General features: G+C 35.2%; 1 protein-coding gene across 1 annotated transcript in view; it reads left to right on the forward strand.

Annotated features, from left to right (window-relative positions):
- FSIP2 (fibrous sheath interacting protein 2) overlaps window positions 1–26287 on the forward strand; it is a 77095-nt gene that overhangs the window by 24595 nt on the left and 26213 nt on the right. The window contains exons 11-17 of the mRNA XM_090287853.1: window positions 1146–1252; window positions 3495–3555; window positions 8556–8613; window positions 14371–14407; window positions 16644–17037; window positions 17278–23322; window positions 23386–25809. Of these exons, the coding sequence (XP_090143979.1) occupies window positions 1146–1252; window positions 3495–3555; window positions 8556–8613; window positions 14371–14407; window positions 16644–17037; window positions 17278–23322; window positions 23386–25809 (9126 nt within the window). The remainder of the gene's footprint in view (window positions 1–1145; window positions 1253–3494; window positions 3556–8555; window positions 8614–14370; window positions 14408–16643; window positions 17038–17277; window positions 23323–23385; window positions 25810–26287) is intronic.

Here is a 26287-nt window from a genome sequence, read left to right on the forward strand (position 1 = left end):
AAGTTATAGTATAAAAATCTGTCACCAGGAAGATCCATATAGGGACCAGTGCCATCAATTCCCCATAGATAATACATTCTATTTCTCATATCCCTTTGAGTGGAATGTACATTGACTTAAGTTTACATGCCTTGTTAGATTTCTGGAAGTCACTAAAAATCTCCTTCTTATGCTTGTCCTACATATACACACAGAAAATATTAGACATCTACATCCAGTGGCCTATAGCCACCTCAAATTCAATACAAAATGAAATGCATCATCTTCCTGGTCCTATTTTCATGCTGGAACAAAACCCGAATTATCCTTTACTCTTCCTCTTTCTTGTACTTTGCATCCCAAAGTTGTCACTTTTTGTATAATCTACCTTCTTATTTTACCTTGCCTTTTCTTCTTTTGCATTCCCACAACTTCTGCCTTGTTTCCTCCATCCTTTAATATTTTAGTACCCTTCCTCCAATCTCTTCCTCCTTTTTTATTTTATTGTTGTTCTTTTAAAGTTGTTACAATTTTTCTCTGATTGCTCTCCCCTGCCCCGCCCATCCTTCACACCCACAGTCAATCCCCACCCTGTGGTCCCTGTCATTTATACATGTTCCTTGACTAGACCCTTCCTTTTCTTTCCCCTCTGCTCCCCTCTCCCTCCCTTCTGGTCACTGTCAGTCCATTCCCTGTTTCCATACCTCTGGTTCTATTTTGCTCATTTGTTTTGTTCATTAGGGTCCTTTAAATTCACCATACATTTGTTGTGAAAGCATTCTTCCTAAAAAATAGCTTTGGTTATTTAAGTAGTTAGTAGTTTTCCATTGCAGTTTGAATGAAATACAAACAGTTATTTCTGGTCTAAGTCTTTGGTTAGTTATAGGGATTAAACTTGTCTTAAAATTAACTAAATTAGGATCAGGCATTAAGAATTTGAGATTTTGTCTTGGAACTATGGTGAACCACTGGTAATTTATAGCCCATGAATATCAAAACAGGTCATGCTATCCTTTTAGATACTTCCTTAACTTAAATCCCTCATTGAGGTAATCCAGTAATTGTGGTAGCTCAGCAGGATAAACACTGGATCAATTTTATTAATATTCACCCTTGTCCCAGCAATATTATCTTCGCTTATTTAAAATTATCTCTTCTTTTTCCAGGAACTGTGTACATTTCATCTCAAGATTCAATTATTTCAACTCAAACTTCACCCACAAGAAATTTTCCCAGATCTTCACAGTCTTATTTGGATCCTACAAATGTTGAGGTACATAGTATTTCTTTTACCCAAAATGCAAACAGAATTAATGCAGTACCATCTTAAGCTCATCATTGGTAAAAAGATTTCATTCATAAAGTGACCATACAGAACAGCTTTACTCCCTGTAATTAATTATGCCATAATAACATTTGAATAGCACTAAGATAGTCTTCCTAGAGTACATCATGGTATTTCACAGAATGTACCCGTAACCTTAAGAGGAAGTTCTTGACTTTGCCTAGTACTAATTGTTCAGAGACAGCCATACTATCCCTCCCATTCCCTTTCAACCAGTTATCAGATTTTGCGTTAGGCTTGAACATTCCTCTGCGGAAACTATTCGGATTATGCAGAAGGCCGCAGCTATGAGCAACTGGTGATTAGCTGCTTCATCACGACAATGTGCCCACTCATGTATCACATCTTGTGAGATTTTTTTGGCTGAAATAGCAAATCAAACCAGGTGACTCAGCCCCACTGCAGCCAAGATTTGGTGCTCTGCAACTTTTGGCTTTTCCCCAAACTAAAATCACCTTTGAAAGGAAAGATACTTCAGACCATTGATGAGATTCAGGAAAATACAATGGGATAGCTGATGGTAATTGGAAGAACTGTATGAGATCCCAAGGTGTCCCCTTTGAAGTGGACTGAGGTTCCATTGTCCTTTTTACAATGTTTTTTGTATCCTGTATCTTATTCAATAAATGTCTCTATTTTTCCTAATGCATGGCTGAATACTTTCTGGACAGGCCTCGTATATGGAAGACTACATTATGCATCACTTCTACAATGTAGTATGTTTATTATTATGCATATTATAGACGAGCGGTTTATTATAAATAAAATTTTAAAGTCAATGTTCTATGTCAATATCTACATGTATAAGAGTCATAAAATATTTCTAATTACTCTGACAAAGTTCTCATATTGCCCAACAAATTTCTAAGGCTATGTCTTTTACTAAAAACAAACAGATAAAACAACTCTTTCAAAAACAGTGTCTAAATTTCATAATTGACCTTTTTAGGTAATATGTGTATTTTGCCATTCACATTATCTCAGATGAGTATCAAAATGTCAACAAACATCTAATTTATGAGAAATTCTATTTTATTAATATAGTTATTCATCCTGTTTTCAACATGTTGTACATAGACTGCCAGTCAGAAAATGTATTCCTGGTGGCCTATGTTCATCCTTTAGAACTGGTGAAAAGGTAAAAATAAAAAATAAAAATCAAGAGAAGTCCGTTGCTCTGGATTTACCTCTCTGAGCGGGTTGAACTGTTGGAGAAGTCTACAGAGCTGCATCCTTACGTATTCAGAGAACCTGTACTGTCTTGTAGCTATTTTAAATTTCTCTTTCTTGTTAGCTTTGTTAAAAAACATACCTATTCTTTTGTCCCATTGAGTTGATTGACTTCCTTACTAATCCATGAACTCCAGAGATAATTAATTTTAGAATACCAGTGAATACTATTGCGCAGAAAAGAGTTAATACAGCAGACTTGAGACTGTGGTTTTTAAAAAGGCCTGCTTGCAGGCTTGGCCTTTGGCTAGTGTATGGGAATTTGGCTTTTCTAACACTGGTATAGAACTTCTCCAAATTGAATAGTTGGGACACTGTACCTAGACTCTGCAAAGAATGTAATTTTTACTAAATATTTGATTACCTTTTGGGAGGCTGGAATTTTGGTACACACTAAGGCAGGAGTGTCTTTGTGACTAGCCTCCAATAAAAACCTCAAGTGCTAAGGTTCTACTGGATTTTCCTGGGCATAAAAATTACACCTTTCTGCATTTTTTACTGCCGGAGGGGGGAAAAAAAAAAAAAACATGGTCAAGCATATTATCCCACAGGAGAAAGAGAGCACAAAGAAGACCATGTATGGATTTTTCTGGACTCAGCCTCTTAATTTTCCCCTCAATTATCTTATAGTGTATCATTTACTGTAATAAGTCTTCAATGTAAACACAAATATACTCTGAGTCTCATGATTCTTAACAAATTACCAAATGTGTGTGTAATCTTGTGGAACACTTATGATACAACTATGAAATTTTAAATTCTGTAAATTATAGATGTAATATAAGCAGCAAAAAATGTGTGTACTTCTTAAAAATTGACATTTAATGGAGATTCTCAAAATCTTAAATTTGTGTATTTAAATATGTGTGTGCGTGCTGATGTTCAACTCCTGGAAAAATGATTTGAGGATGTTTGTTTGTTTTGTGTTTGGATTATACAGGACATAAAAGGTGATTGGAGTAAAAGGCAAAAGAAGAGATCAAGCTTTGTCTATGAATCAGGTAAATATCAACAGCAGCTACTGAGTAAATTATGCGATCTTTTAATTCATTCTTTCAACTAACATTTATTGACTCCTCACTCATGTTGGGTGTGGTGCTGAATATTGAAAGAGAAAAACCCATGGTTCTTATCCAGGTCTGTTAAAGTAAAGAGAAGAGATGGTCATGCCAATAACCACAACCCATAAAAGTGCAATAAAGATGATAGGTGTATACAAATCAGAGCAAGTAGAGAGAACACAATGCCTAGGTCTACTTAGGGTAGTCGGGAAGCTTTTATACAATGGACATAATTGAGGTTTTGACCAAGTAACTCAGTTGGTTGGAGTGTCACTCTGATATGCAAGGCTGTGGTTTTGATCCTCAGTCAGGGCACATACAACGATCAACCAATGAGTGCATGGGTGGGTAGAACAACAAATCAATGTTTTTCTCTCCCTTCTCTCTAAAATCAATGAATACAAAAAATTTTTTTAAGGAATAGACATAAGTGAGACATACTATCTTCCCAATTTAGAAATAAATTGTGTTTGTCATAATAAAATTTTAATAGTTTTAAATCAAATCTCTTTTATTATATTGATTTTTAAAATTATGTTAAGTGATAATCATTTTATCACATGTATTATTCTTTTCCTATGTACCTGGATTCAATATGACAATGCTTTTTTTTTTACATTTCTATTTCTGCAGTCATGGTAGTGATTGGCCTATAATTTCTATTTCTCATGTTTTTATCCCCACATAAAAGCTATACTATCCTCATAAGTATCTGTCCTTTATCTTCTACTGGAAGAGCTAAGGAGAATACTGTATTAATTTTTTCCTTAAAGATTTAGTAGAATTTACTGGTGAAGCTATCTGGGCAAGGAATTTCCTTTGTTAGATAGTTTTTTATTACAATTTAAAAATTATTTATATATGATTATTTAGTTGTTATCCTTAGTAAGTTAACTTTTTCTAAGAATTAGTTGCCCTAAGTTTTCAAATGTATTAGCATAAAATCATTCATAATATATCATTTTATGAATATATTTCTTATACTAATATTTTTATGTTTTAGTTAGAATTAAAAGCTTTCAGGAAATACAATTTTTTGTGTTCAGTAAACAATCACAAAGCACACAAATCTATGTAACCTCAGATATGGACATGAAATATAAAATAATCTGCACTGCAAAAGCCCAATATTTCCTTTTCAAATAAAAATATCCTGCCTCCTTCTCTAATAACCATTCTCTTTATTTCTATACAGTTTAATATTGCCTGTTTTTGAAATTTATATAAATGGAATGAAGATATATTATGTTGTTTCTCTCAATATTATATTTCTGAGAATCACCACTTAATTTGTGTGCAGTTGTAATTTATTTTAATTGTTGTATAGTTTATGAACTATATAACTTATTCTACTGTTTATAACTATATGGATTTTTCCATATATGAGCTGATAAAAGGAATTTTTTATGAACTCTCTAGTATGTGTGTGTGTGTGTATGTGAGAAAGAGAGAGAGAGAGATGGATATTGGATACATATCTAAGAAGAATAAAACCACTGGGCCATTAGGTATATATGTGTATGTTCAATTATAGTAGATAATGCTCAAGAATTTTCTGAATGGGTTATATCCCTTCAGAAATTCAGGAAAGTTCTTGTGTTTTCATATCCTCAACACTTGATACTTTAATCTTGAATTTTAGCCATTCTGGTGGGTTGGTATCTCATTCAGGTTTGAATTAACATTTCTCTTATTGGTAATGAAGTTTCATATCTTTATTAGCTATCGGAGATCCTGTTTTCGAGGGTTTTACTTAAATCTCTTACCTAGTTTTCTATCATATTGTGCCTCTGTTTCTTACTGATTTGTAAGCTGGTTTTGTTCCATTCCAGATAAGGAATCCTGTTATGGGTATAGTGATGTAATTATATTCTCACTCTATATGCCTTTCCTTTTCTATTTTTTATTATGGCTTTTGAAAAATGGGTTATTATTCAAATTATATTTTATTTTTGATTAGTTATTTCCCTGTCTTGTGGAAGAAATATTTTCCTAGTCAATGTTCATTTATTATTTATTTATTTATTTTTATTTTTTGTGAAAAAATTTAAGGTCTGCTCTATTAGCAAATTCCAATTATGCAATACAGTATTATCAATTACAAACACTATGTTATACATTAGATCCTCAGACTTTACTCATCTTATAACTAAAGGTTGGCCTTTTACCAACCTTTTCCTATTTCCTTCGTTCCCCAACCCCTGGAAACCACCATTCTATTTTCTGTATCTAGGAGTTCAACTCTTATTCTTTTTTTTTTTTTTTTTTTTGGTTGCCTCTGACTCGTGCCCCCAACTGGGGACCTGGCGTGCAACCTAGTCATGTGCCCTGACTGGGAATCGAAACAGCAACACTTGGTTTGCAGGCCGACGTGGCCTAATCTAATTTTTTTTTTTTTTTTTTTGGTTTTTCAATTACAGTTGTCCCATTTCCCCCCTATTTCTCTCCCCCACCCAGCCCTCCCCCTCTCCCACAATCATATCCCTCCCCGTCACCCGTATCCATGAGTCATTTATACGAGTTCTTTGACTAAACCCTTCCCTTACTTATCCCCCTTCTCTCCCTCCCCCCTCCCCCCTATTGACTGCTATTCTGCTCTTTGTTCTATTTAGTTCTTTTGTTTGTGTTGTTCTTTAGTTTCCTGTATTACGTGATATCATATGGTATTTTTCTTTCTTTACCTGGCTTATTTCACTAAGCATAATTCTCTCTAGTTCCATCCATGTTGTTGCAAATGGCAGGAGTTCCTTCTTTCTCTCCGCTACATAGTATTCCATTGTGTAAATGTACCACAGTTTTTTGGTCCACTCATCTACAGATGGGCACTTAGGTTGTTTCCAGCACTTAGCTATTGTAAACAGTGCTGCAATGAACATAGGGGTGCATAACTTCTTTTGAATTGGTGTTTCCAGATTCTTCGGGTATAATCCTAGTAGTGGAATCGCTTTTTTTTTTTTTCTCCTAAATCGCTTTTTTTTTTTAAATTTAAATTCTACGTAAAAGTATATGTCTTTGGTTTACTTTAGCTAGCCTAATGTCCTACAGGTTTCCCATGTTGTCACGAATGACAGCTTTCCTTCTTTTTAAGGCCAAATAATATTACTGTGGGTGTATATGTTTGTGTGTGCATATGTATACACACATATATATCATATTTGTATGCATTTATTCATCAACAGATACTTAGAATCTTGATTATTGTGAAAACTGCTGCCATGAGCATGGGAATGCATATATCCAAGACAGTGATTTCATGTCTTTTAGATCTACCCAGAAGTAGAGTTGCTGGGTCTTATGGTAGTCCTATCTTTAATTTCTTGGGGAACTTCCATACTGTTTTCCATAGTGGCTGTACCAATTTGCATCCCCATCAACAGTGTATAAGGGTATTCTTTTCCCCACAGCCTCACCAGCATTTGTTATTTCTTGGGATTTTTTGATAATGACCATTCTAACAGGTGTGAGGGGATATCTCGTTGTTGTTTTAATTTGCATTTCTCTGATGATTAGTGACATTGCACATCTTTTTATATGTCTGTTGGGGGACTCTTAGTTTTAATTCCCCATCTGGTTTACCCCTGATGCCTTGGTTTAAATCTTCTGACCCACTGTTAAGTTTGCAGATGTGGCCAATGCCTATAGACAGGCATTAGCTTCAACACTTGCTAACCTCTCCAGATTTGTGTTTACCCCAATTTTTACTCTCAAGAATTTATTTTACCTCCTTGAAAGTTTAGCTGTTTTTAAAAGGATGGTTGTAATGTTTTATTCAGAATTGTGGGCATAAATTATTTTAGAATATTTACTCCAGCATATTACTAAAAACTGCAGAGGAGTTTTATTTTACTTTTAAAATAGTATTGCCTTCATACTTAATTTCTCAGGTGTGTGTACTCCAGTTGCTTCTTCTCCAAAACTGAGCATGCATTAAAATATATTTACACCAACCACCTCAAAATGTTTCATAGGATTTAAATAAGACTTCTTATACAAATTATGGGTACCTATCAGTCACTCATTTATTGAAATAAACAACTGTTACCATTTAAACTTCACTTTGAACTGGCTCTAATTACTAATACTACTTTCTGTAAACAGGACATTCTGTTTGTCTGAAACTTTTATTCATTTGAGTATTTGCATAATTGACACACTGTAGAGATGTTATGCACAAAGACTTCCTATGTTATCCTCATCCAGAGTATTTACTAAAATCCAGTAATGGAATCTTGCTAGATTGCATACAAAGCAAGTTAGAAAATATTTTAGTTGGAAGAGATTAATTACAGACAAATCAATGAATAAGGGTTGAGGAAACATATTAATAAATTATGTGTTCAACAAATAAACACTATTAAATACTTAATATGTGTTAAGTTCTGAAAATATAGTGACAAATTTATGTTGTAGCCAGGAAGACAGAATTAGTAAACATTCAATTACAATATAGCATTATGAGTTTTATAATAGAAACATACAGAAATCTTTAAGGAAAATAGAGAAGGATATTTACTTACTTAGGCAAGTGTTGTCGAAGGCTTTCTAGAGGACTTAATACAAGTTGAATGAGACTCAAAGATGAGAAGTTAAAAGAAGTCATAAGGTGTTCTATACAAAGGAAACAGCAAAAACAAGGGCTTAGAGGCATGGAAAAGATGGTACATTTAGAAAATTATAAGTTATTCCATGTGTTTATACTATAGAATACATGTAAAAGACTAGTCAGAGAAGACACTAGACAGGTAGGTAAGAACATCAGAGCATATGGTATATTTCATGCCTTGCTAAAAAATTTGAACATCATAGTAGAGAGTTTCTACAGACTTTTAAACGAGGCATTGACAGTAGAGAATAACACTTACTAGGGGATATAAATACAATTTTAGAACTTTCTGGGGAAAGACACAAACTAACTGTAATTTAATTTTTCTGATCAATAGGACCTCAGGCTTCTGCAGCAGCCCAGGGTATTTTCCCTTCTCATGTTTTCTCAAATACGTAAGTATATAAGAAAATTAATGTGTAATTATAAATTAATATTTTAATAATTACATGACTTCTATTCAACAGTTAATGATTATGTAGGATCCTTCATTCTTGTAGTTCTACTTGGATTTTTTGATAATTCTATATTTGATAACTCTTAGCACTAAGTTTAAATTATAAAGTAGACAAAGTGAATGTTGTTCTTCCTTCTCTATTCCCTTATCCTCATAGTAGTTCTGCACTTTCCCTATATTCAGAGCCTTCATGCCACTTTCAGGTATGTCCTACCATGACCTCTCCTCTTCATGTGGCTGTTCAGGATTTGGGCTTGTCCTTCTGTCTTTCTCCCCTTTCAAATATAAACCATTCCTTAACCTTTTACAGATTACTGGCTTCCTATGGATGGTAAGTGATATTGCTATAAGGATTAATGACTTAAACAGTTATTTATTTCTTAAATTAATTATATTTGCTGTATAATCCAAAATAATAATCTCTAATGATAGAAATTACAAGTCTTTGAGAAAGAAATTTTAGGTATCTGAGGGATTTTCATTCTTCAAACTTTAGCAGTCACCTATTTTGTTGGTGTTTATATATGGCTTTCTCAACTTTAAATGAGAGAGACTTTATTTTAGACTCAATACCATCACCTTTAAAAGTCAACATGCCACATAAGGTCCAGGATACACACTTTACAAATCCCAAATTTCTACAGAAATAGTTGGATAAAGTTAAGTGGTTATAGGGCAGTAAAAAGTGACTTATTTAGACCAAGATTTCTTGAAAAAGGATCTTCACTTTAGGTCTGACGGATGTCAGTTTGACTGACTGACTGAGTGTTCATGGAATCCACAGCACTGTAACAGGTGCAGAAAGAAGAAAACTGACTAGTCCAGGTAAAAGAAAAAGAACAAGGTGCAAGACTGATGAGCAATGTACAAAATGACCATTTTTTATTTACTAAGTCAATTTGTATTTAGTGAAAATATTTCTGCCTCTTTATTTTAAGAAATAAGAGGAGGCTTAAAATGAAGTTTTAATTCCTACCTCTTTATTTTCCCCCACCTAAGATTACAGAACTACAATTACTTGACTGTTTCATAGCAAATACTTTGCAAACTCTTTTATTAAAATTTTAGATCAGCTAATATGAATAAATCTATGCAGGACCTGGAGCTTCTTCATCACTCCCTACCATATTGATGGGAATAAAATACTTTTAGCTGTACCCAATCTACATCAGGTCAGAAGACAAACAGAACAACAGCTACCAATACTTCCTAGTCTCACTCTGTCCATCTTACACATGTCACATTCTGATTTAGCTTCAGATTTCATGACTATAGTGTGGAATCATCACATCTGTTTTACCACTCACCTCCTTGTTCTCTATTGCTTAGTTCTAATTTTTCTAATGGTATTATGTATTCAGAAAGCTTTATAAAATAGACGTGTAAATCTAGAACTCAGAGAATGAAAACAAAGATGAACAGTGGGGTACCCAGAGTTGCAAAAATTAAGCATTGCATTTAGATAATAAGTTCATATTATTGGGGTGGAAGATATAAGGAGTGACAGAGTAAAGAAGACAAAAAATCTGCTGCCCTGCCAACTATGGTCAGAAATTTGCAGTTTGTTTATTGGGTGACATTAATAAATTGTCATATATTGACATTGGTTTGGAGAGGGAATATAATGGTCAAATTAGCATGCATGATGGATAACTCTGGCAGCAATATATAAGAAAAATTGGGACTTCCGGCCAAGATGGAGGCTTAGACGGACACGCTAAGTCTCCCTCTACAACTAGAGAGGAATACAACTACTTCAAAACAAAGGATAAATAGAAATTCCAGAAAATAAAACTACACGGAAGCCCAACATATGAAGTTATAAACCAGCGGTGCCATTCGGGCAGGTAAGAGTTAAAGAGGGCAAAGCGGTTGGCGGAGCGGCGGGGGGCGAAAAATCCCGGCGGCAGTCAAGCCCCTGGCAGTGCGCAACCCCAGCACTGGGGAGAGCAGCCACCGCATCGCCTTGAACAGTGAGACCCAGGGGGGTGGGAGGACGGATCCCGGTCTCCTAGCTGAATAACTGTGTGAATCCATTTTGGACCCCCGCCCCCAAAGAAAGAAAGCACCACAGGGCTGCGAAATAGGTTGCAGACAGGCGCCGGTCGCTGACTTGTGACGCCAAACGGCGCCGGTCGCTGGGTCATTACGAGTACACAGGCACTGCCCCTGACAGCCGGCCCAAGAAAACAAAACGCATCTGTCAAAATGTGGCAGACAACTATAGAAATCCCGGTGACACAGTTCACCAGGCAGCAGATAGAGAACCTGACAGATGAACAGATAAGAAACCTGTCAGAGGCTCAGTTCTGGGCCATTGTTATCAGGTGGCTTACAGAATTCACAAAAGAGCAGGAAAAAGATATGAAAGAAGCGAAAAACTTTCATAACGAAAGGAACAAAACCGCATACGAGACAGATGGTGAGGAAAAAAAATCCAGAGTTCATTTCAACAAACTGGAATATGGAGAAGGAACAAGCAGTCAACCAATGCAGCGAGAGGAAATGGGAAGCAACAATGAGAGGATCAGAAACCTCTGGGACAGCTATAAAAGGCCCAACATAAGAATCATTGGTTTGCCAGAGAATGAGGAAGATGAACTAGAACTTGAAAAATTGAGTGAAAATATAATAAAGGAGAACTTCCCAGACTTGGGGAAGGGAATAGACTTGCAGGTCCAGGAAGCAAGGAGAGTTCCCAAGAGACTGGACCCAGGGAGAACCACTCCAAGACACATTATAATCAAAATGTCAAAAATTAAAGATAAAGAGAGAATCTTAAAAGCAGCAAGAGAGAAGAAAAGAATTATGTACAAAGGGGTCCCAATTAGACTATCAGCAGACTTCTCAAGGGAAACCCTACAGGCAAGAAGGGACTGGCAAGAAATATTCAAAGTAATGAAAATCCAAAACCTACAACCACGAATACTCTATCCAGCGAAATTGTCATTCAGAATAGAAGGACAGAGAAAGTGTTTCCAGGACAAAATAAAACTGAAAGAGTTCATTAGATCCAAACCACTGTTATATGAGATGTTAAAGGGACTGGTTTAAAAAAACAGAAGCTAAGGAGATGAAACAAAGGCAAACTAAATAGGCAACGAGAGTGGAAAAGGAACCGTGGGTACGGGAAGCATATTGGGGGGAGGTCAACAGGGAGGGGGAATGGGGAAAGGGAGGGAGATGATATAGGAATTGGGGATCAAGGTAGGAGGGAATGGAATAGACGGAGAGAGGTTGGGAGGAACTGTATGCACAACTAATGGACATAATCTAAAAGGGGGGGACAACTGGGGGGAGGGGGGCCACCGGGTGGAGGGGAGCAGAGGGAAGGGAAATTGGCACAAATGTAATATTTTAATCAATAAAATACATTAAATCTGAAAAAAAAAAAAAGAGAATGAGCTCAGGAAATTTTCAATACTGCAGTGTGTTAGATTAACAGAGAAAGAAATTCTAATAGAAATTGGATTAAAAATACCTGCATGTGCTCAATTACTTTCATGAACATAGCTAATATTGATCAATTGTTTACTGTGCTAGATTACTGGGAATATAACAGTGAATAAAGTTCATCTGCCTTCAAGGACAAAAAAAAAAAAAAAAAGAAAAAGAAAAATTGAAGGCAAAAAAACTAAGAACCAATTCTAAAGGTCTGTTTTTGACCTGCACAAAGACTTCCTTTTGGATTAAAGAGTTGGCCCAAATCCCAAACACTTTAAATGGGAATTTATTTATCAAACATTTTATGAGAACCTACTATGTTCAAAATACAATGCTAGATGTTAAGCATATAGAACAATGAACAAATATGTCCTTGTGGCGGTGAGGTGTTATTTTTCAAGGACACTATGGAGCTGGAGAAAGGGGTTGGAAGGGAATGACAAGTTAAAATACCACAAAAGCTCACTATTCTTACCTAGATGAGCTATTTTTCTTAAATAAACACATTTTGGTATTCTGAATGCTTTTATGAAATTTTCAGAGTTATGAAAACATTTACCATGAAATTGTTAAAAAAAAAAAAAAAAGATTCCAGCTCTGGCCAGAGTGGCTCAGTTCATTAGAGGGTCGTCTTGTAAACCAAAATGTCACGGGTTCAATTCCCTATCAGGACACATGCCTGAGTTGCGGGTTTGGTCCCAATTCGGCACATACAAGAGGCATCCAAGTGATGTTTCTGTCTTGAATCAATGTTTATCTCCTTCTCTTTCTCCCTTGCTTCCCTTCTCTCTAAAATCAATAAGCATGTCTTTGGGCAAGGATAAAAAAATTTTTTCCAGTTTATCCATTACTTTTATGGAGGAATAAATTTTCAGAGCTCTTTACTCATCATTTTTACTAATATCTTTATCTGGTTATTAAAATTGTTTTTTAGTGGTCTTCCTTGAAGTTTTCTCAGTTATTTGGTTTATTTTATTCCTAGGTCTCCGTTCTTGGTTTAGATCTATATGCATGCTTTTGAGGCAGGAAGCTTGTTGAGCCCAAGTATCAATCAATACATTGGACTCCTTGAGTTCTATTTGGGACTCATGGTATAATGTGAAGAGAACAGAAAAGTAAATATGGGAGTTAGGTTGCAGAATATCTAAAAGAAGAAAACTATGCTTAGGTTAACCCAGGAAACCAGATTCTGAAAAAGTAAGAGGCCAACAATAGTGAATACGTCACTGACACCAGCTTTCCTGCTCCAAGTTCCATATTGCATAAAGAAGACTAGTCTAAGTATGAACTATTCTATCAATCTCAGTTCCTGAGCTGAAACCAGTCAGGTTTCTTTTTCTGCCAAGATCTAGGATATAATTCTCAGGCTTAATGTTTCTCATAATTGAATTATAGGCTTTGGGAAAATCAAATTTTATAATGTAAAGTACAGGCCTAGAAAAAATGAAAAAGGAGTGTCAATTTTCTTTTAAGAAAGCAGGAAGAAGATAAAGGGCCAATGTTGAAATATATGAAAACAAATATTATATATCTGAAATATATGAAAGTAAATCAGAATTAGTCTTATATCTTATTAACATTTTGTTTTGTTATTCTGAAATTTTATTTATTGAAATATTTTATTATAATTCAGAAAACTTTTATATATCAGCATGTAGTGGTTATTCTAATTAGAAAATATGATAGAGTTGTTATACATAAAAAGGAGCTACATGTCAATTAGTATTGAATATGGCTAGAAACCTATGATTTTTAACCACAGTTATTGAATAATCATCCACATATTCTCTTCCTACTATTTGATGAGAATGTGGATGGGACTATGGGACTTGAGAGAGTAAAGGATTATCAGAAAACTGGTCAGATGCTTTGCCACCTCGTGTCTTTTAGAAGACAGAGAGGACTAGCCCACCCTCTCCTTCCAGTGGGCTAGTCCCTTCCTCAGTGACCCATAAAGCAGGCATAAATAAGGTTGCTCAGAAGTAGAATTTTCAGATAGATGCATATTTTATGCAATATACATATTTTATTACTCCTCTAATAAAGCATGTGGGTCAATGTCTAAAATTGAGGAGAAATGGGTGGATCTTGGGGGTGGGGGGTGTTGGACAAAAAGTTTATGCTTCCTTTTGAATTTCTGTAGAAAAACACTCAGATATAAAGAGAAGAAACTGGTTCAATGATTAGAAATTTTGGAAAAATTCCATAAAATTTTTACCTTAATTAACTAAATGATCACCTTTCTTTACAGACAACATAACTTCCTACAAGATTGCTTGCAAAACAAAGTATGTATCATAAAACCCATTGATAAAACAGCATATTAATGATACTTTCTAATGTGTCATAACAGAAAAACTGCAAATCAAATCATCAGTTATCATTTATTGATATTAGTGAGTCTCTCTGTGTCCCTTTTTTCTTTTTTAATGTTTAGTTTTTATTAATTCTTAGATTTTGTGAAAGATAATGTTGACCTTGCAGGAAGGGGTCTCATGGGAATAGGAGGGGAAAGGGGCATTGATGAATGCAGTCATTATAAGAACAACATCAGATCCCACAAAACCATTCCATCATGAGAAGCCATTAAATGACATGGCTTTGCAGACTTGGCTGGTGAGCTGGGATGCCTGGGTCTGTCCTTAGCCTTTTTTATAATGGAGCTGGTCACCCAAGAAATTCACATAAAAAGGTACCTGGTCACCTATGAACTGAGACTTGGAACAGATGGATAAGGAAGGTATATTTTTAAGACACAACTCTGGATCTAGTCAGACCAGCCAGGTAAGGGAAAGGGGTTAGAGCACAGCACATACTCTTACACACTTTTTTCACATGGACACCTTCTCAATGCATAGAATGCATAGTAAATACAAGAACTTTGATTCAAGGGAATATTTCTCAATTTACTATTATAATGGAATACAACTGAAAACTAGATTCTAGTTACCATATTTTACTACTTAGAAAACTTTAGGAATATATCTTTCTTACATATCATGGTTAGAAATACTTCCTCTCACTTAGCCTAAGGATAACAATGTAACTATATTGTTTATTACCTCTGATTATAAGAAAAATAAACATATATTGAATGTCTTAATTTATACATGTTACAGTGGATTAGAACAATTACTTTCTCCTTTAAAATTTAGATTTTATTCTTAATGTATTTGTTTTAGGATATGATTATGTGAGACAAATATTATATAGCATATTCTGTCATTAAAAATATATTGTACAATTGTACAATAAGTGAAAAAATATCTTTAGGAGATTAGGTGATTAGAGCAGAATAAAATGGCTTTCCCTGGTGCACGCCCAACATTGTCAAATGCACCAGGAAGAGTATGCTACATGGGTATTAACTTTTCTTTAAATACTGGCCTGAAACATGAATAATTTCCATGATAACTTGGGCAATATTTGGGATGTGAACAGCTCCATTACAAGAAACTTATTGTTTACCTTGGTACCTACATACCAGCCTTGCACACTTTGCTGCCAATTAGTGTTTATAGCCTTTATCTCTTAAGAGTAATAACAATTTAAGAACAGCTTACTAGTTTATTATAGGCAATAGGATTTTTGCAAGCCCAAAGTAGATTTTCAATAAGTAGAGGGATATAGAATTGCACAGATATATTTGGTTTCTACTCTTGGTCCAGTTTAATTTGTGACAATACCTTTGACATCTAAAGAAATGGTCATTCAAAGATGGTCCTTCTGTTTTATTTTCAGTTCAAAATGAGAAATTCTCCACTTTCTCTACCCTTGTCCAGCCCTTCTGACTCTTAAATATTCTATTCTAGATTGGCCTTTATTTTCTATCTAAATCAGTGGTTCCTTCATTGCATCATCCGTCCTCAGCCTTCCTATCCCAGACAATTTGCACTGATATTCTTCTGTTGGATACAAAGGCTTTCAAGCTCTACAAAGCATTACTTTTTTTGTTTTCTACTGAGTAATTCTTAAAAATTAGCTGCAGAAATTTCCATCTATACAGATCATAGGGTTCATCTCTGCATCAGGAAATGGGGAGGGGAGATGAAATATTTTTCATTCTTACATTTTAGCTAGACAGATGCTTCTAAAGACACCCAAAGTTTTTACTACATCTGTTTTGAGAAATATTTTGTTAGAAATAATCTGGTGTATTTTGAGAAATTTGCTGGGTCATAGACACTTGCTACCATACTTGCATATTATGATTCTAGATGACATTGGTGATTATATATATTAATCAAAAAGTCATATATCCCAGCAATAAATGTTGGTGGTAAAAGTTCTGAGGGAATGTGAATCAAATGGGAATGTCTATAAAAATATTTTATGGTAGTAGCGAATAAACCAATTTGAAATTAACCTGAAGTCCTAAATAGATTCTATACATATTCACTTTATAATCATGATGATATCCAGTTATTCATTGCTTTATATAAAAAAATGAATGTTACCTTCTATCTCAGAATAGAGTAAATTGCTACATGATTTTCTTTTCATTCTTCCTTTCCTCCTTTCCAGGTAACTTCTGAAGAACTGAATAGTATAATTCAGAACATAATGACCTGGGTTGTGGCTACAGTGACCAGTATATTATACCCAGCCATCACAAAGTATGAAGAAAGGTTGCAGCATAGGGCATACACAGTGTCTGAAGATTCTCTCCTTTCTTCAGATAGTTCAAGTTTCTGTAGCACATGCAGTGAAGAGTTTACATATGGAAGCTATACATCTGCAACAACTAAAACATTTCAGAAAGAGCCCTGTGCATTTTCAGTTGACATTTCAGTGAGGCAACCACCTACACCTTTAAAACCACCTTCTTCCCATGTGGAAAGAACAGTTGTTGAAAAAACATGTCACATGAAAGGACCACCTTCTGCCCATGTGGAGAGAACAGTTGTTGAAAAAACAAGTCACATGAAAGGACCACCTTCTGCCCATGTGGAGAGAACAGTTGTTGAAAAAACAAGTCACATGAAAGGACCACCTTCTGCCCATGTGGAAAGAACAGTTGTTGAAAAAACATGTCACATGAAAGGACCACCTTCTTCCCATGTGGAAAGAACAGCTGTTGAAAAAACATGTCACATGAAAGAACCACCATCTGTCCATGTGGAAAGAACAGTTGTTGAAAAAACATATCATATGAAAGAACTTACGTGTCATAAAACCAGCATGAAATATGCATACCCTAAGCTCAGAAGTTGTAAATCTGATAGTTACCTTTTAGCATCATTTGAAACAGGCACAAAAACACCTAAGGATGCTACCACTGAAACAGATGGCTTAGAGGCTCCATACTTTGCTAATCAAAAAGAAAAATCTGAAATAAAGAATTTAAAGAATGTTTTTGTTAAGTTTAAGTGTCACTTAAAAGAGGAAACTGAATTGATTTTAGAAAGCATTTTTCAAGAAATAATGTCTGATTTAACACAGGCCATTCCCTCTATTTCTTCTGTTACTGCTGAAGTTTTTGTTGATGAAAGTGAGCCTGAAAAAAGAGACTTGTTCTCCAATGTTGATATCAGCTCAGTAGCTTCAGAGATTGTAGAAAATATGCTTGAAAAACTAGAGTCTGTAGTTGAGAAAAAATGTGTTGAGATGTTTACACAAGAAAATTTGTCACCCGATGTAAAACCAAGCTTAACACCCAGTGAAGAACATCTCACTCCATTGAGTGGAAAACCTTTAAAAGCTTCACTGCCTTATACTATGGAACCCATGTGTGATATTGCAGAGGATATGGTGCATGCTATTTTAGAACAGCTGATGACTCTTGCATCTTGTACGCAAGATGAACTTGCTCATCTCAAAGATGCAACTAAACTTTCCTATCAGCAGCATGTAACAGACCCAACACATATGTTCCTTAAAAAAGTTGACAGAAAGACAGGTAGTCCTGGACCTGATGCAGCTAATTTAATTGTTAAAGAAGAAATACAAAATTTAATACCAAATATTTTTTCCCAGTCCTCTTTGGTTGGCTATATAGAGGAAGCAATCAGCACTATACTGGGATATATACAAACTGAACTTAACAATGAGAGGCTTATTGCATCTGAAGAAACAGTAGTATTCCTCCAGATACTTGATGATATTTTTACACAGCTACATCAGGAGCCAGTAAAAGCAAATGTTCAAAGAAGTAGACACTCTAGACTGAGAAATCCTTCTGAGACTTCTGACACTGAAGAAAAGTACAGACTAACTGGCACTAGATTATCCAGTGACCCCAGGGCTAAAAAACGATTTCCACCTGTTAATGTTCCTGGCATGGTCTTTTATTCAGAAGATGATAATGAAGAAATAGACAAAATTGTGAAAAATGTGCTTGACTCATCTATTAAAAATGAAAAAGCAAAATTACAAGAACAGAACCCTGAATATTGGTTTACGAAAGGAAACACTTGTTTTGAATATAAAAGAAATAGCAAAACACCCCCAGAGCCTGCTTCTCTAAGAAGGAAAGTTGCGTTTGGTGAAGGGGGATTAAAGTCTGAGTTGCCATGTTTGAATAATAAAGAAATTTTAGAGAAAAAACCCTGTTTGAATAAAGACACTTCAATTTTCAGCCAAGATCAAAAGTATCAAATACAAAAGGCTTCACAAAATGCAGTCAAAAGTATTTTAACAGAAATGGTCAAGGGTTTACCTTCTGTTCCTCCTGGTAACTTAGGCATTAAAACTGGAAAAGAAGCTGCAGTTCTTGTTTCAGAAAAACCTCAAGGACTGTCACTTCAAGAACAGATAGACCAGATGTTCTCTGTGTCAGAAATTAATACAGTGGCTCAAGAAATAACAGATGCTGTGTTAAATATACTTCACAAGGCATTGAGCTGCAGTCCCAATAGCACCAAAAGATCCATTTCATCATCAGTTCATCAAACTTCTCCCAATAGTTCTGATACTCCCAATATGGTCAAAGAAGCACCAAGGAAAAAACCATTAAAATTATGGTTTGACAGTGAAAAGAAAATGAAATATTTATCTTCACTCAACTTAGATCCTGCAAAACCTTCCTTGTTAAAGTCTGAAGAAAATGAACTTATCCCTGTAGAAGATATTACAGATAACATCATTAATACAGTGTTTAAAAAGCTGAAGTTACTCATTTACCCAAAGTTGCAAACGGGCTTCAAACCTTCACTTGCAGAGCAATCTTCATTACATTCTCAACTTAGTACCTACACAGCTAAGGTGGTAAACATTGTTTTGCATGCTATCCAGAATGAAATGGAACTCAATAAGAAAAACCTAAATCTACAGGAAAAAGAATACACCAAATCCCTTACAGGTAAAGAATTTTGTGCTGACACTGATCAATTAGAATCCCTTATCTCAAGTTTCAAAGATTACATTAACGCATCTCCATTATTAACTTGTATTTGTGAAATGTTATCATCAAGTGAACATTCGGATCAAAGTAGTATTTCATTCCTTTCAGAGAAGCCAAGGCCTTCAACTTCATATGAATCTGACAATGTTGAAAAGCAAAACAGGCAAGATAAAAAATCTTTTCACCAATATTTAGCAACTCCATGTGCTCTTCACAGTGACTTTAATGGAAAAGATCTCAAAGGGAATGCCAGATTCCAAGTGTTAGATAGTATTGGGGAAGCACTATATGAAATGTTGTGTAAGCTTGTAGGAGTGCATCCTGACTGTCCACTATCATGCAGTAAGCATAAGGGAGAGAAGATGAATGAGAATCAACAAACATCTACTAAATTGCAGTCTAATATTCAGCTCATTTCCAAAACAATTTTGGAATATATCCTTGCAACATTATGTAGTGTTGACATGGACACCAGTTTTGCAAGCTCTGGAATTAAAGCTGTCTCAGAGCCTCTTCATATTGATAGCCTATCATTTGATTCAATTATTGAAGAAATGGCCAAATGCATTGACATAATCTCCAACATAGTTTCCAGGATGGCTCAGGAGAGTGATAATAAAAAGGTGACTAAAAGAAAAGCAAAAACTATTGCTCCTGTGTCTTTCAAAACAGGAAGCACAAAAGAAACACAGCTAAATAAACTGAAAGCTATGGCTTCTGATATTCTTAATATGGTCTTTGCTAAGCTGGAAGGATTTGCTAATGGAAATTTAGAAACTCTGGATTCTATTAGTGATGGAAATAAAAAAAGCAATAAGATGGACTTAAAATGTGAAAATCCCAGTGTTTTCACAGACACACATAAAGAACTATTGCAGTCTACGTTATATATGCATGCAAAGAAAGTATCAAGTACCATTTTGAAAGCTATTCAAACAGAATTAAATATGAACTCATTAGATTTGAGGACAAGTGTAAAAACCCCACCATGTGAGAAACAAATTCTTGAGAACATAGTCAATTTAATTTTAGATGCAGTAGCCTCAGATATGTTTAATGAAACTGAATCTAAAGAGCAAGACATTAAAACGTTTCATTACAAACCAACTTATGGAAATTTTCTTCCGGGAGGAGCTGAATCAGATTCATTTCTAGAAGATTCTGCACATACAGAGAAAGAATCAGATTATCTTAAACGATGGATTCTGGAAAGAGCCTTAAACAAAATTGAAAAGAAACTGAAGGAACCACAGAAATCTCCACTCATCCCCATTATAAGAAATATCTTGAATGAAATTTTTCAAGGTGCTTTGGTCAATCAATTAAATATGCCTTCTCTGTCCCACTCTCATTTAAGTGACATCCCTCACAATGTTGGTGAGCCAGCTGCTCAAGCATCTGTTCCATTTACAGATAGAATGATGGATCCTTTAGTGTCTGAAGCAGATGTAATCATAGTAGTAGAGGATGTTGTCAGAACTGTATTTCGTAAACTTCATTCAGTTGCCATGACACAGAGAAATGCAAGTGAAAGCAGGTGTAAAAACATTACCTTTTCAGCAAATGTTTCTTTTCCGGAACACATTTATGAAGAAAAGTCTTCTGCTACTGTGCTGGACAAGGATCCATGTGCTATTCAGTCCAGAGTCAATGCTGACAAACAGGTTAAAGTAAATGTAGCTGAAGATATTGTACAGGCAATATTAACAAACCTAGAGACTTTTGCTACTTCTAAAGTAAAATCTCTCTTTTGTCCCCAAATCAACTTCACAGTTACATGGGCTCTACCTGGTCAGCAGGATAAGAGTACAATAAGTCAAGTGTCATCAGCCAAAAATTCATATTCTGATGATAAGTTTTCTTGCTGCACAGTGGATCATATTATATCAGAAAATACCAGCTTATGCCAATTCTCTTTAAATAAATTAAATACACATGCAACAGAAGTAGCCAGAAAAATTTTACAAGGAATCAAACATGAGTTAGACAAAGAAAGGGAAAGTCCTTTCTTAACTCATAACATTGTGATTTCTGAAGGTATTGCAAGTCAAATTGTCAGTACAGTGTTAGATATTGTATCATCTAAAAGTAAATCTGACAAAAACAATTCTGACAAAGAGCTTAATTCATATCAGCAAGAAGATATTATTGAAAAGATGTTTAATAAGACTGAATATCGAGAAGTACTTCAGTTTCAAATACAAGATACCATTGAATGTATCTTAAGTGATATTTATGAAAAAACGCTGTGTCAAAATAATCTCTCATTTGCTACTTCCATGCTGAAATGCAGCATAGCCAGTAAACATTCTGAAGTAAATTCTGAAATGTACATTGAGGGTGTAAATAAGATTATTCCAAAACTTGCAGTCCCTAAGTCAGATGTCATTTTGATATCCAATGACATCGTGGATATTGTTCTTCATAATCTCAGTTCTGCCGTCATGCTTGGCATGAAAGCAGAGGATCATACTTCTGCAAGATTGCCCCTTACCTTTTGTGACATGTTTCCGCAATCAGAGTGTCAACGGCCTCCTCTTACGGAGTCCAAAAGTGAAAGGAAAACAGAGTGTTTTTCATCTTCAACAAATCTGAAATTAGCTTATGCTGTTGATAGTCAGATGACTCTAGTAGAGAAAGAAGACACCAAGAAATCTGCTCCTGACCCTTGTGAGCAAAATGCTAACTTCATTACTAAAACTATTTTTAAGCAGTTAGAATCATTTGCCACAGAAAGAATAGATTCGTTAATTACTCTTGCTTTCCAGCCTAAAGAAGAGTCATTTGTTAGTCTGGAACTGGAAAAATGTAAACAAGATGACAGCATTTTTCATGAATCAAGCCAAATGGAATCAAATGTGAATGTCCTGAAAACACCCACTGAAACTACTCTCAGCCAAGAGCTCACAGCTTCCACATTTGCCAGTCACAGAGAAAAACTTGGATCCACAATTCATCTATCACAAGCTAGTCTTAAGGAATATGCTGATATCATCGCCCATGTCATTTTGAAGCTTATTAAAAATGACTTAGACCTAGAAATCCAAAAGGCATATCCATATTCAAACAATAATTCATTCCAAGAAAACATGATTGTGAGTGAAATTGTCAATGGCATCCTAAAGATTTTAAGTGATAAAAGCTCTGTAAAGGAAATTAGTTTTTACTCAAAAGACAATCTTAACTCATTTTCACATTTAACTGTATCAAATGAAATATTGTTGGGACAAAGAGAGCAGGAAAAAAACACCAAATTATCTCTGTTTTCACGGTATCCATTAGAACAAAACCAAATGACACTGGGAAAGGAAAGCCAGAGAACTATTTTGGAAGAAATATTTATGAGGAATGGAGACTCAAAACAAAAAGAAAGAACTGCCTTGCTCAGTGCTGTGAAAGAACTTTTAAATAAAGTGTACCAACGAACACAGGAAATCAAAGGCCATTTGTCTCCATTTCATGAAACCCCCCACTCTGTATCTAATTCTAAAATTAAAACACCTGACATAACACAAAAAATCTTTTTTCAGCTGCATATTAACAGTGTAGCAAATGACATAATTGAAATTGTTTTAGGAGAAATACACTCTGTAGTGGTGTCATCCTTATATGAAAGTAATAAGAAAGAAGAAGCATGTGACAACAATGATACTTTACCCGAGAAACCATTATGGGCCCTAGAAACTAAACAAGCAGGAACAGGAAGTGATTCCACTAGACACATGACACAACAGCTTTATCCTTATATGGGCAATGAAAATGTCTCTCTATTACAAAACAGTTTTCTGCAATTTTCACCACTGCAAGTGGGGAAAGATTTAGTCCAAATGGTTCTCAGTAAGATCACAAATTTTGCTTCACATCATCTAAGAGAAGCTTCGTATCCTGAAGGCTGTCCTCATGAGCTGCAACCTCTAAGGCTACATAGTTTTAAAGTGGGCTCTAGGGAGAGCCCTAAGCCAGGTTTTAAAACAAATTTAAAAGCAAAAGCAAAAAGTACTCCTTTGTCTAAATTTAGAACAAAACCGCACCTAGGACCTACTAGTGTTAAGGCCAAAAGAAAGACCAAGTCAGGCCCTGGAGAGAAGACTCCAAAAGACAGCCTGTCCAAGACTGCCATTGGGCGGCCACACGTCCTAACAGCAGGAGATGCTGAAAGCTTACTAGAAGTGAAACTGCCCACTTCGGAACTCAAAATATATGCCAAGCATATGATTAGTAATATCCTGGAAACAACTTTGGAAGAATTTGAAAAGGTGAAGCATGCTAGAGCAATGGTAAATGTGAAAGCTCTACCATTTGATGAAATCATGGCAGCAAATAACATAGTTAATACAGTTTTGCAAGGATTGTATGCTACAAATCACCAAAACTTGGTTCATCCAATCAAATTCTCACATGCGGATGATCTCAAACATTCACAGGGGAATATCGGTACAGGGTCTCTTGCCAAAACACAAGCACGTTTTTACTTGGAAACTGTTTCTTCACAGCTAGAACAGATTTTTCCTAAAGATGGTATATTTAAAAAAATGTTTGACAAATGGCACGCAGAATCAAATGACATGGAAAGTGAAAAGTGTACATTATTGATGATAGCTGAGAATGTTTTGACTACAATTTCAATAAAAGCAAAAGAATTAGAATATTCTCTTTCACCTGTAAATTTGCCACATCTTGAGGATTGTGAACGTAAATTCCATACTTGTTTCAAAGGAACTTCTACCAGAGCTGAGGATACCAAAGCACAAATTAATATATTTGGAAGGGAAATTGTTGAAATGCTATTTGAAAAATTACAGCTGTGCTTTTTGTCCCAGATGTCCACCCTTGATAGTAAAGAAAGTCTAGCAAGCAGAAAATGTGGTCTTCCAACCAAGGACAGCCTCAGCAGTGCACCCATCTATAACATGAACACAAAAAAACAAATTTCTTTGGGTTCTAACAAGCAAATTGTTCTAGAAATTGTAGAAAGGGTTTTAAACATGTTAGAGTCATTTGTAGACTTACAGTTTAATCATATATCTAAATATGAGTTTTCAGATATGGTAAAAATGCCTATCAAAAACCTTTTTCCTGTCCAACAAAGACTATTAAGCAAAAAGATGTTGCCAAAATTACAACCACTAAAAACATTTTCTGATGAATCTAAGTCAAGCACTGTTCTTTCCAGGGAAAATGTACAGAATATTCTTCTACATATTCATTCATTCTATTCAGAATTACCTACATATGCTGTTAGTATCATCAGTGACATACTTGGTATAATTAAGAACAAACTAGACAAAGAAATAAGCCAAATAGAACCATCATCAATTAGTATATTGAATGAGAACATTGCAGCAAGTGAGATCATTGGCTCACTGATAGACCAATGTACTTATTTCAATGAGTCTCTAGCCAAAAACCTTCTTATGGAAAGTGTGTTCCCAGGAGTGGAAAATACCTACATTGTTAGTCAGGTTGAATTTGCAACTAATGTGGAAATTCCCAAATCAAAGCAAGTTAGTTTTGCAAATAATCCTCCACAAATCAGTGTCCCTGGCTTGGTGTTAAATTCTGAAGAAGATATGAGAAAAAACTATAGGGCATCATCAGATTTATCTTCATATATCAGAGCCTCTACAGAAGACCCAATTAAAAGGTCACAGCCAATGGAAAGGCCTGATTCAGAAAATATGCCACCATGTTTTAGAAACAAAGTACAAGACTATCATCCAAGGGAATGGCCATTTGATCAAGACACAAAAGGAAATAGCTCCCTTCCTGAAGGCAGTGTGTTACAAAAAGTGCTTAAGAAAGTGAATGAATCCACAGAAGAATCACTAAAGCAAAGAATGTCATTTATAGAAATGGGAAAAAGTAAAAATCCGAAAGTGTTTCATTACGAGACCCTAAAACCAGTTGTTGAACCAAACCAAACTCAGACAGCTGTTTCTCCACTCAAAATATGCATAGCTGCAGAAAATATCGTCAATACTATGCTGTCAAGCTATGGTTTTCCAAGTCACCCACCCAGTAATGAAAGCGTGGAAACAATGAAACCGTTTTTCGTATCAAAGCAAAACCCTGAAGGACAAAAGAATGAGAAGAAAAGTTTGTTTAGAATGTGGGATAAAAGAATCAGCTGTATACCTGAAGAGCAAAACAAAACCTCTGAAGCAAGCAGGGGAGATTTTTCTTTATTGCAAAAATGGGAAAATAATAAGTACCCAAAGATAAAGACTCTGAAGGAATTTGAAGTCATCGCTTTTGCTGATCTTGAACTGGGTCCAAATGAAATCAATTTGGTAGCAAAACATGTAACTGTATCTGTGATCACATATTTCCAGAACTTCAAAACTACAGGTAAGCAAGAGATGACTTACTTTAAAAGCATAAGTTAGAAAAAAACAAGTCAGATATGTTTAAAAGTCTCTTGTCCAAGAAGCCACATTTACTGTTTTTCTGAAAACATCCTTGGAGCTGGGGTATCAAAGTTAAATACCTGGTTTGAACCTGAAAGGGCCCATTGCAGATGAGAAAAAAACTGAACTGTATTAAAGCAGGGTTCAGCATGAGGTATGAGTTCCAAAGAGTTTTTAAAGTTCTTATGCATGACTTCTTTATACCAAAGCCACAGTTATTCAAGGTTAGTGATTTATCTTTTCAAGGTGTACAGCTGAAGTCTTTGCCATTATTATTCACAGTTTATAAGAACAGTGGTATTACACACCTTATTTTGTTTATATTGCAGTATTCTTTAATTTATTTTATGTGCAATACTCTATTTTCACTCCCTTTCTAAGGATGCTTGTTGGTATATGTTAAGTTGAACCACATACAA

Source organism: Furipterus horrens, unplaced genomic scaffold (assembly GCF_987537825.1).
Source record: "Furipterus horrens unplaced genomic scaffold, mFurHor1.1.pri manual_scaffold_1, whole genome shotgun sequence".
Classification (NCBI taxonomy): Eukaryota; Metazoa; Chordata; class Mammalia; order Chiroptera; family Furipteridae; genus Furipterus; species Furipterus horrens.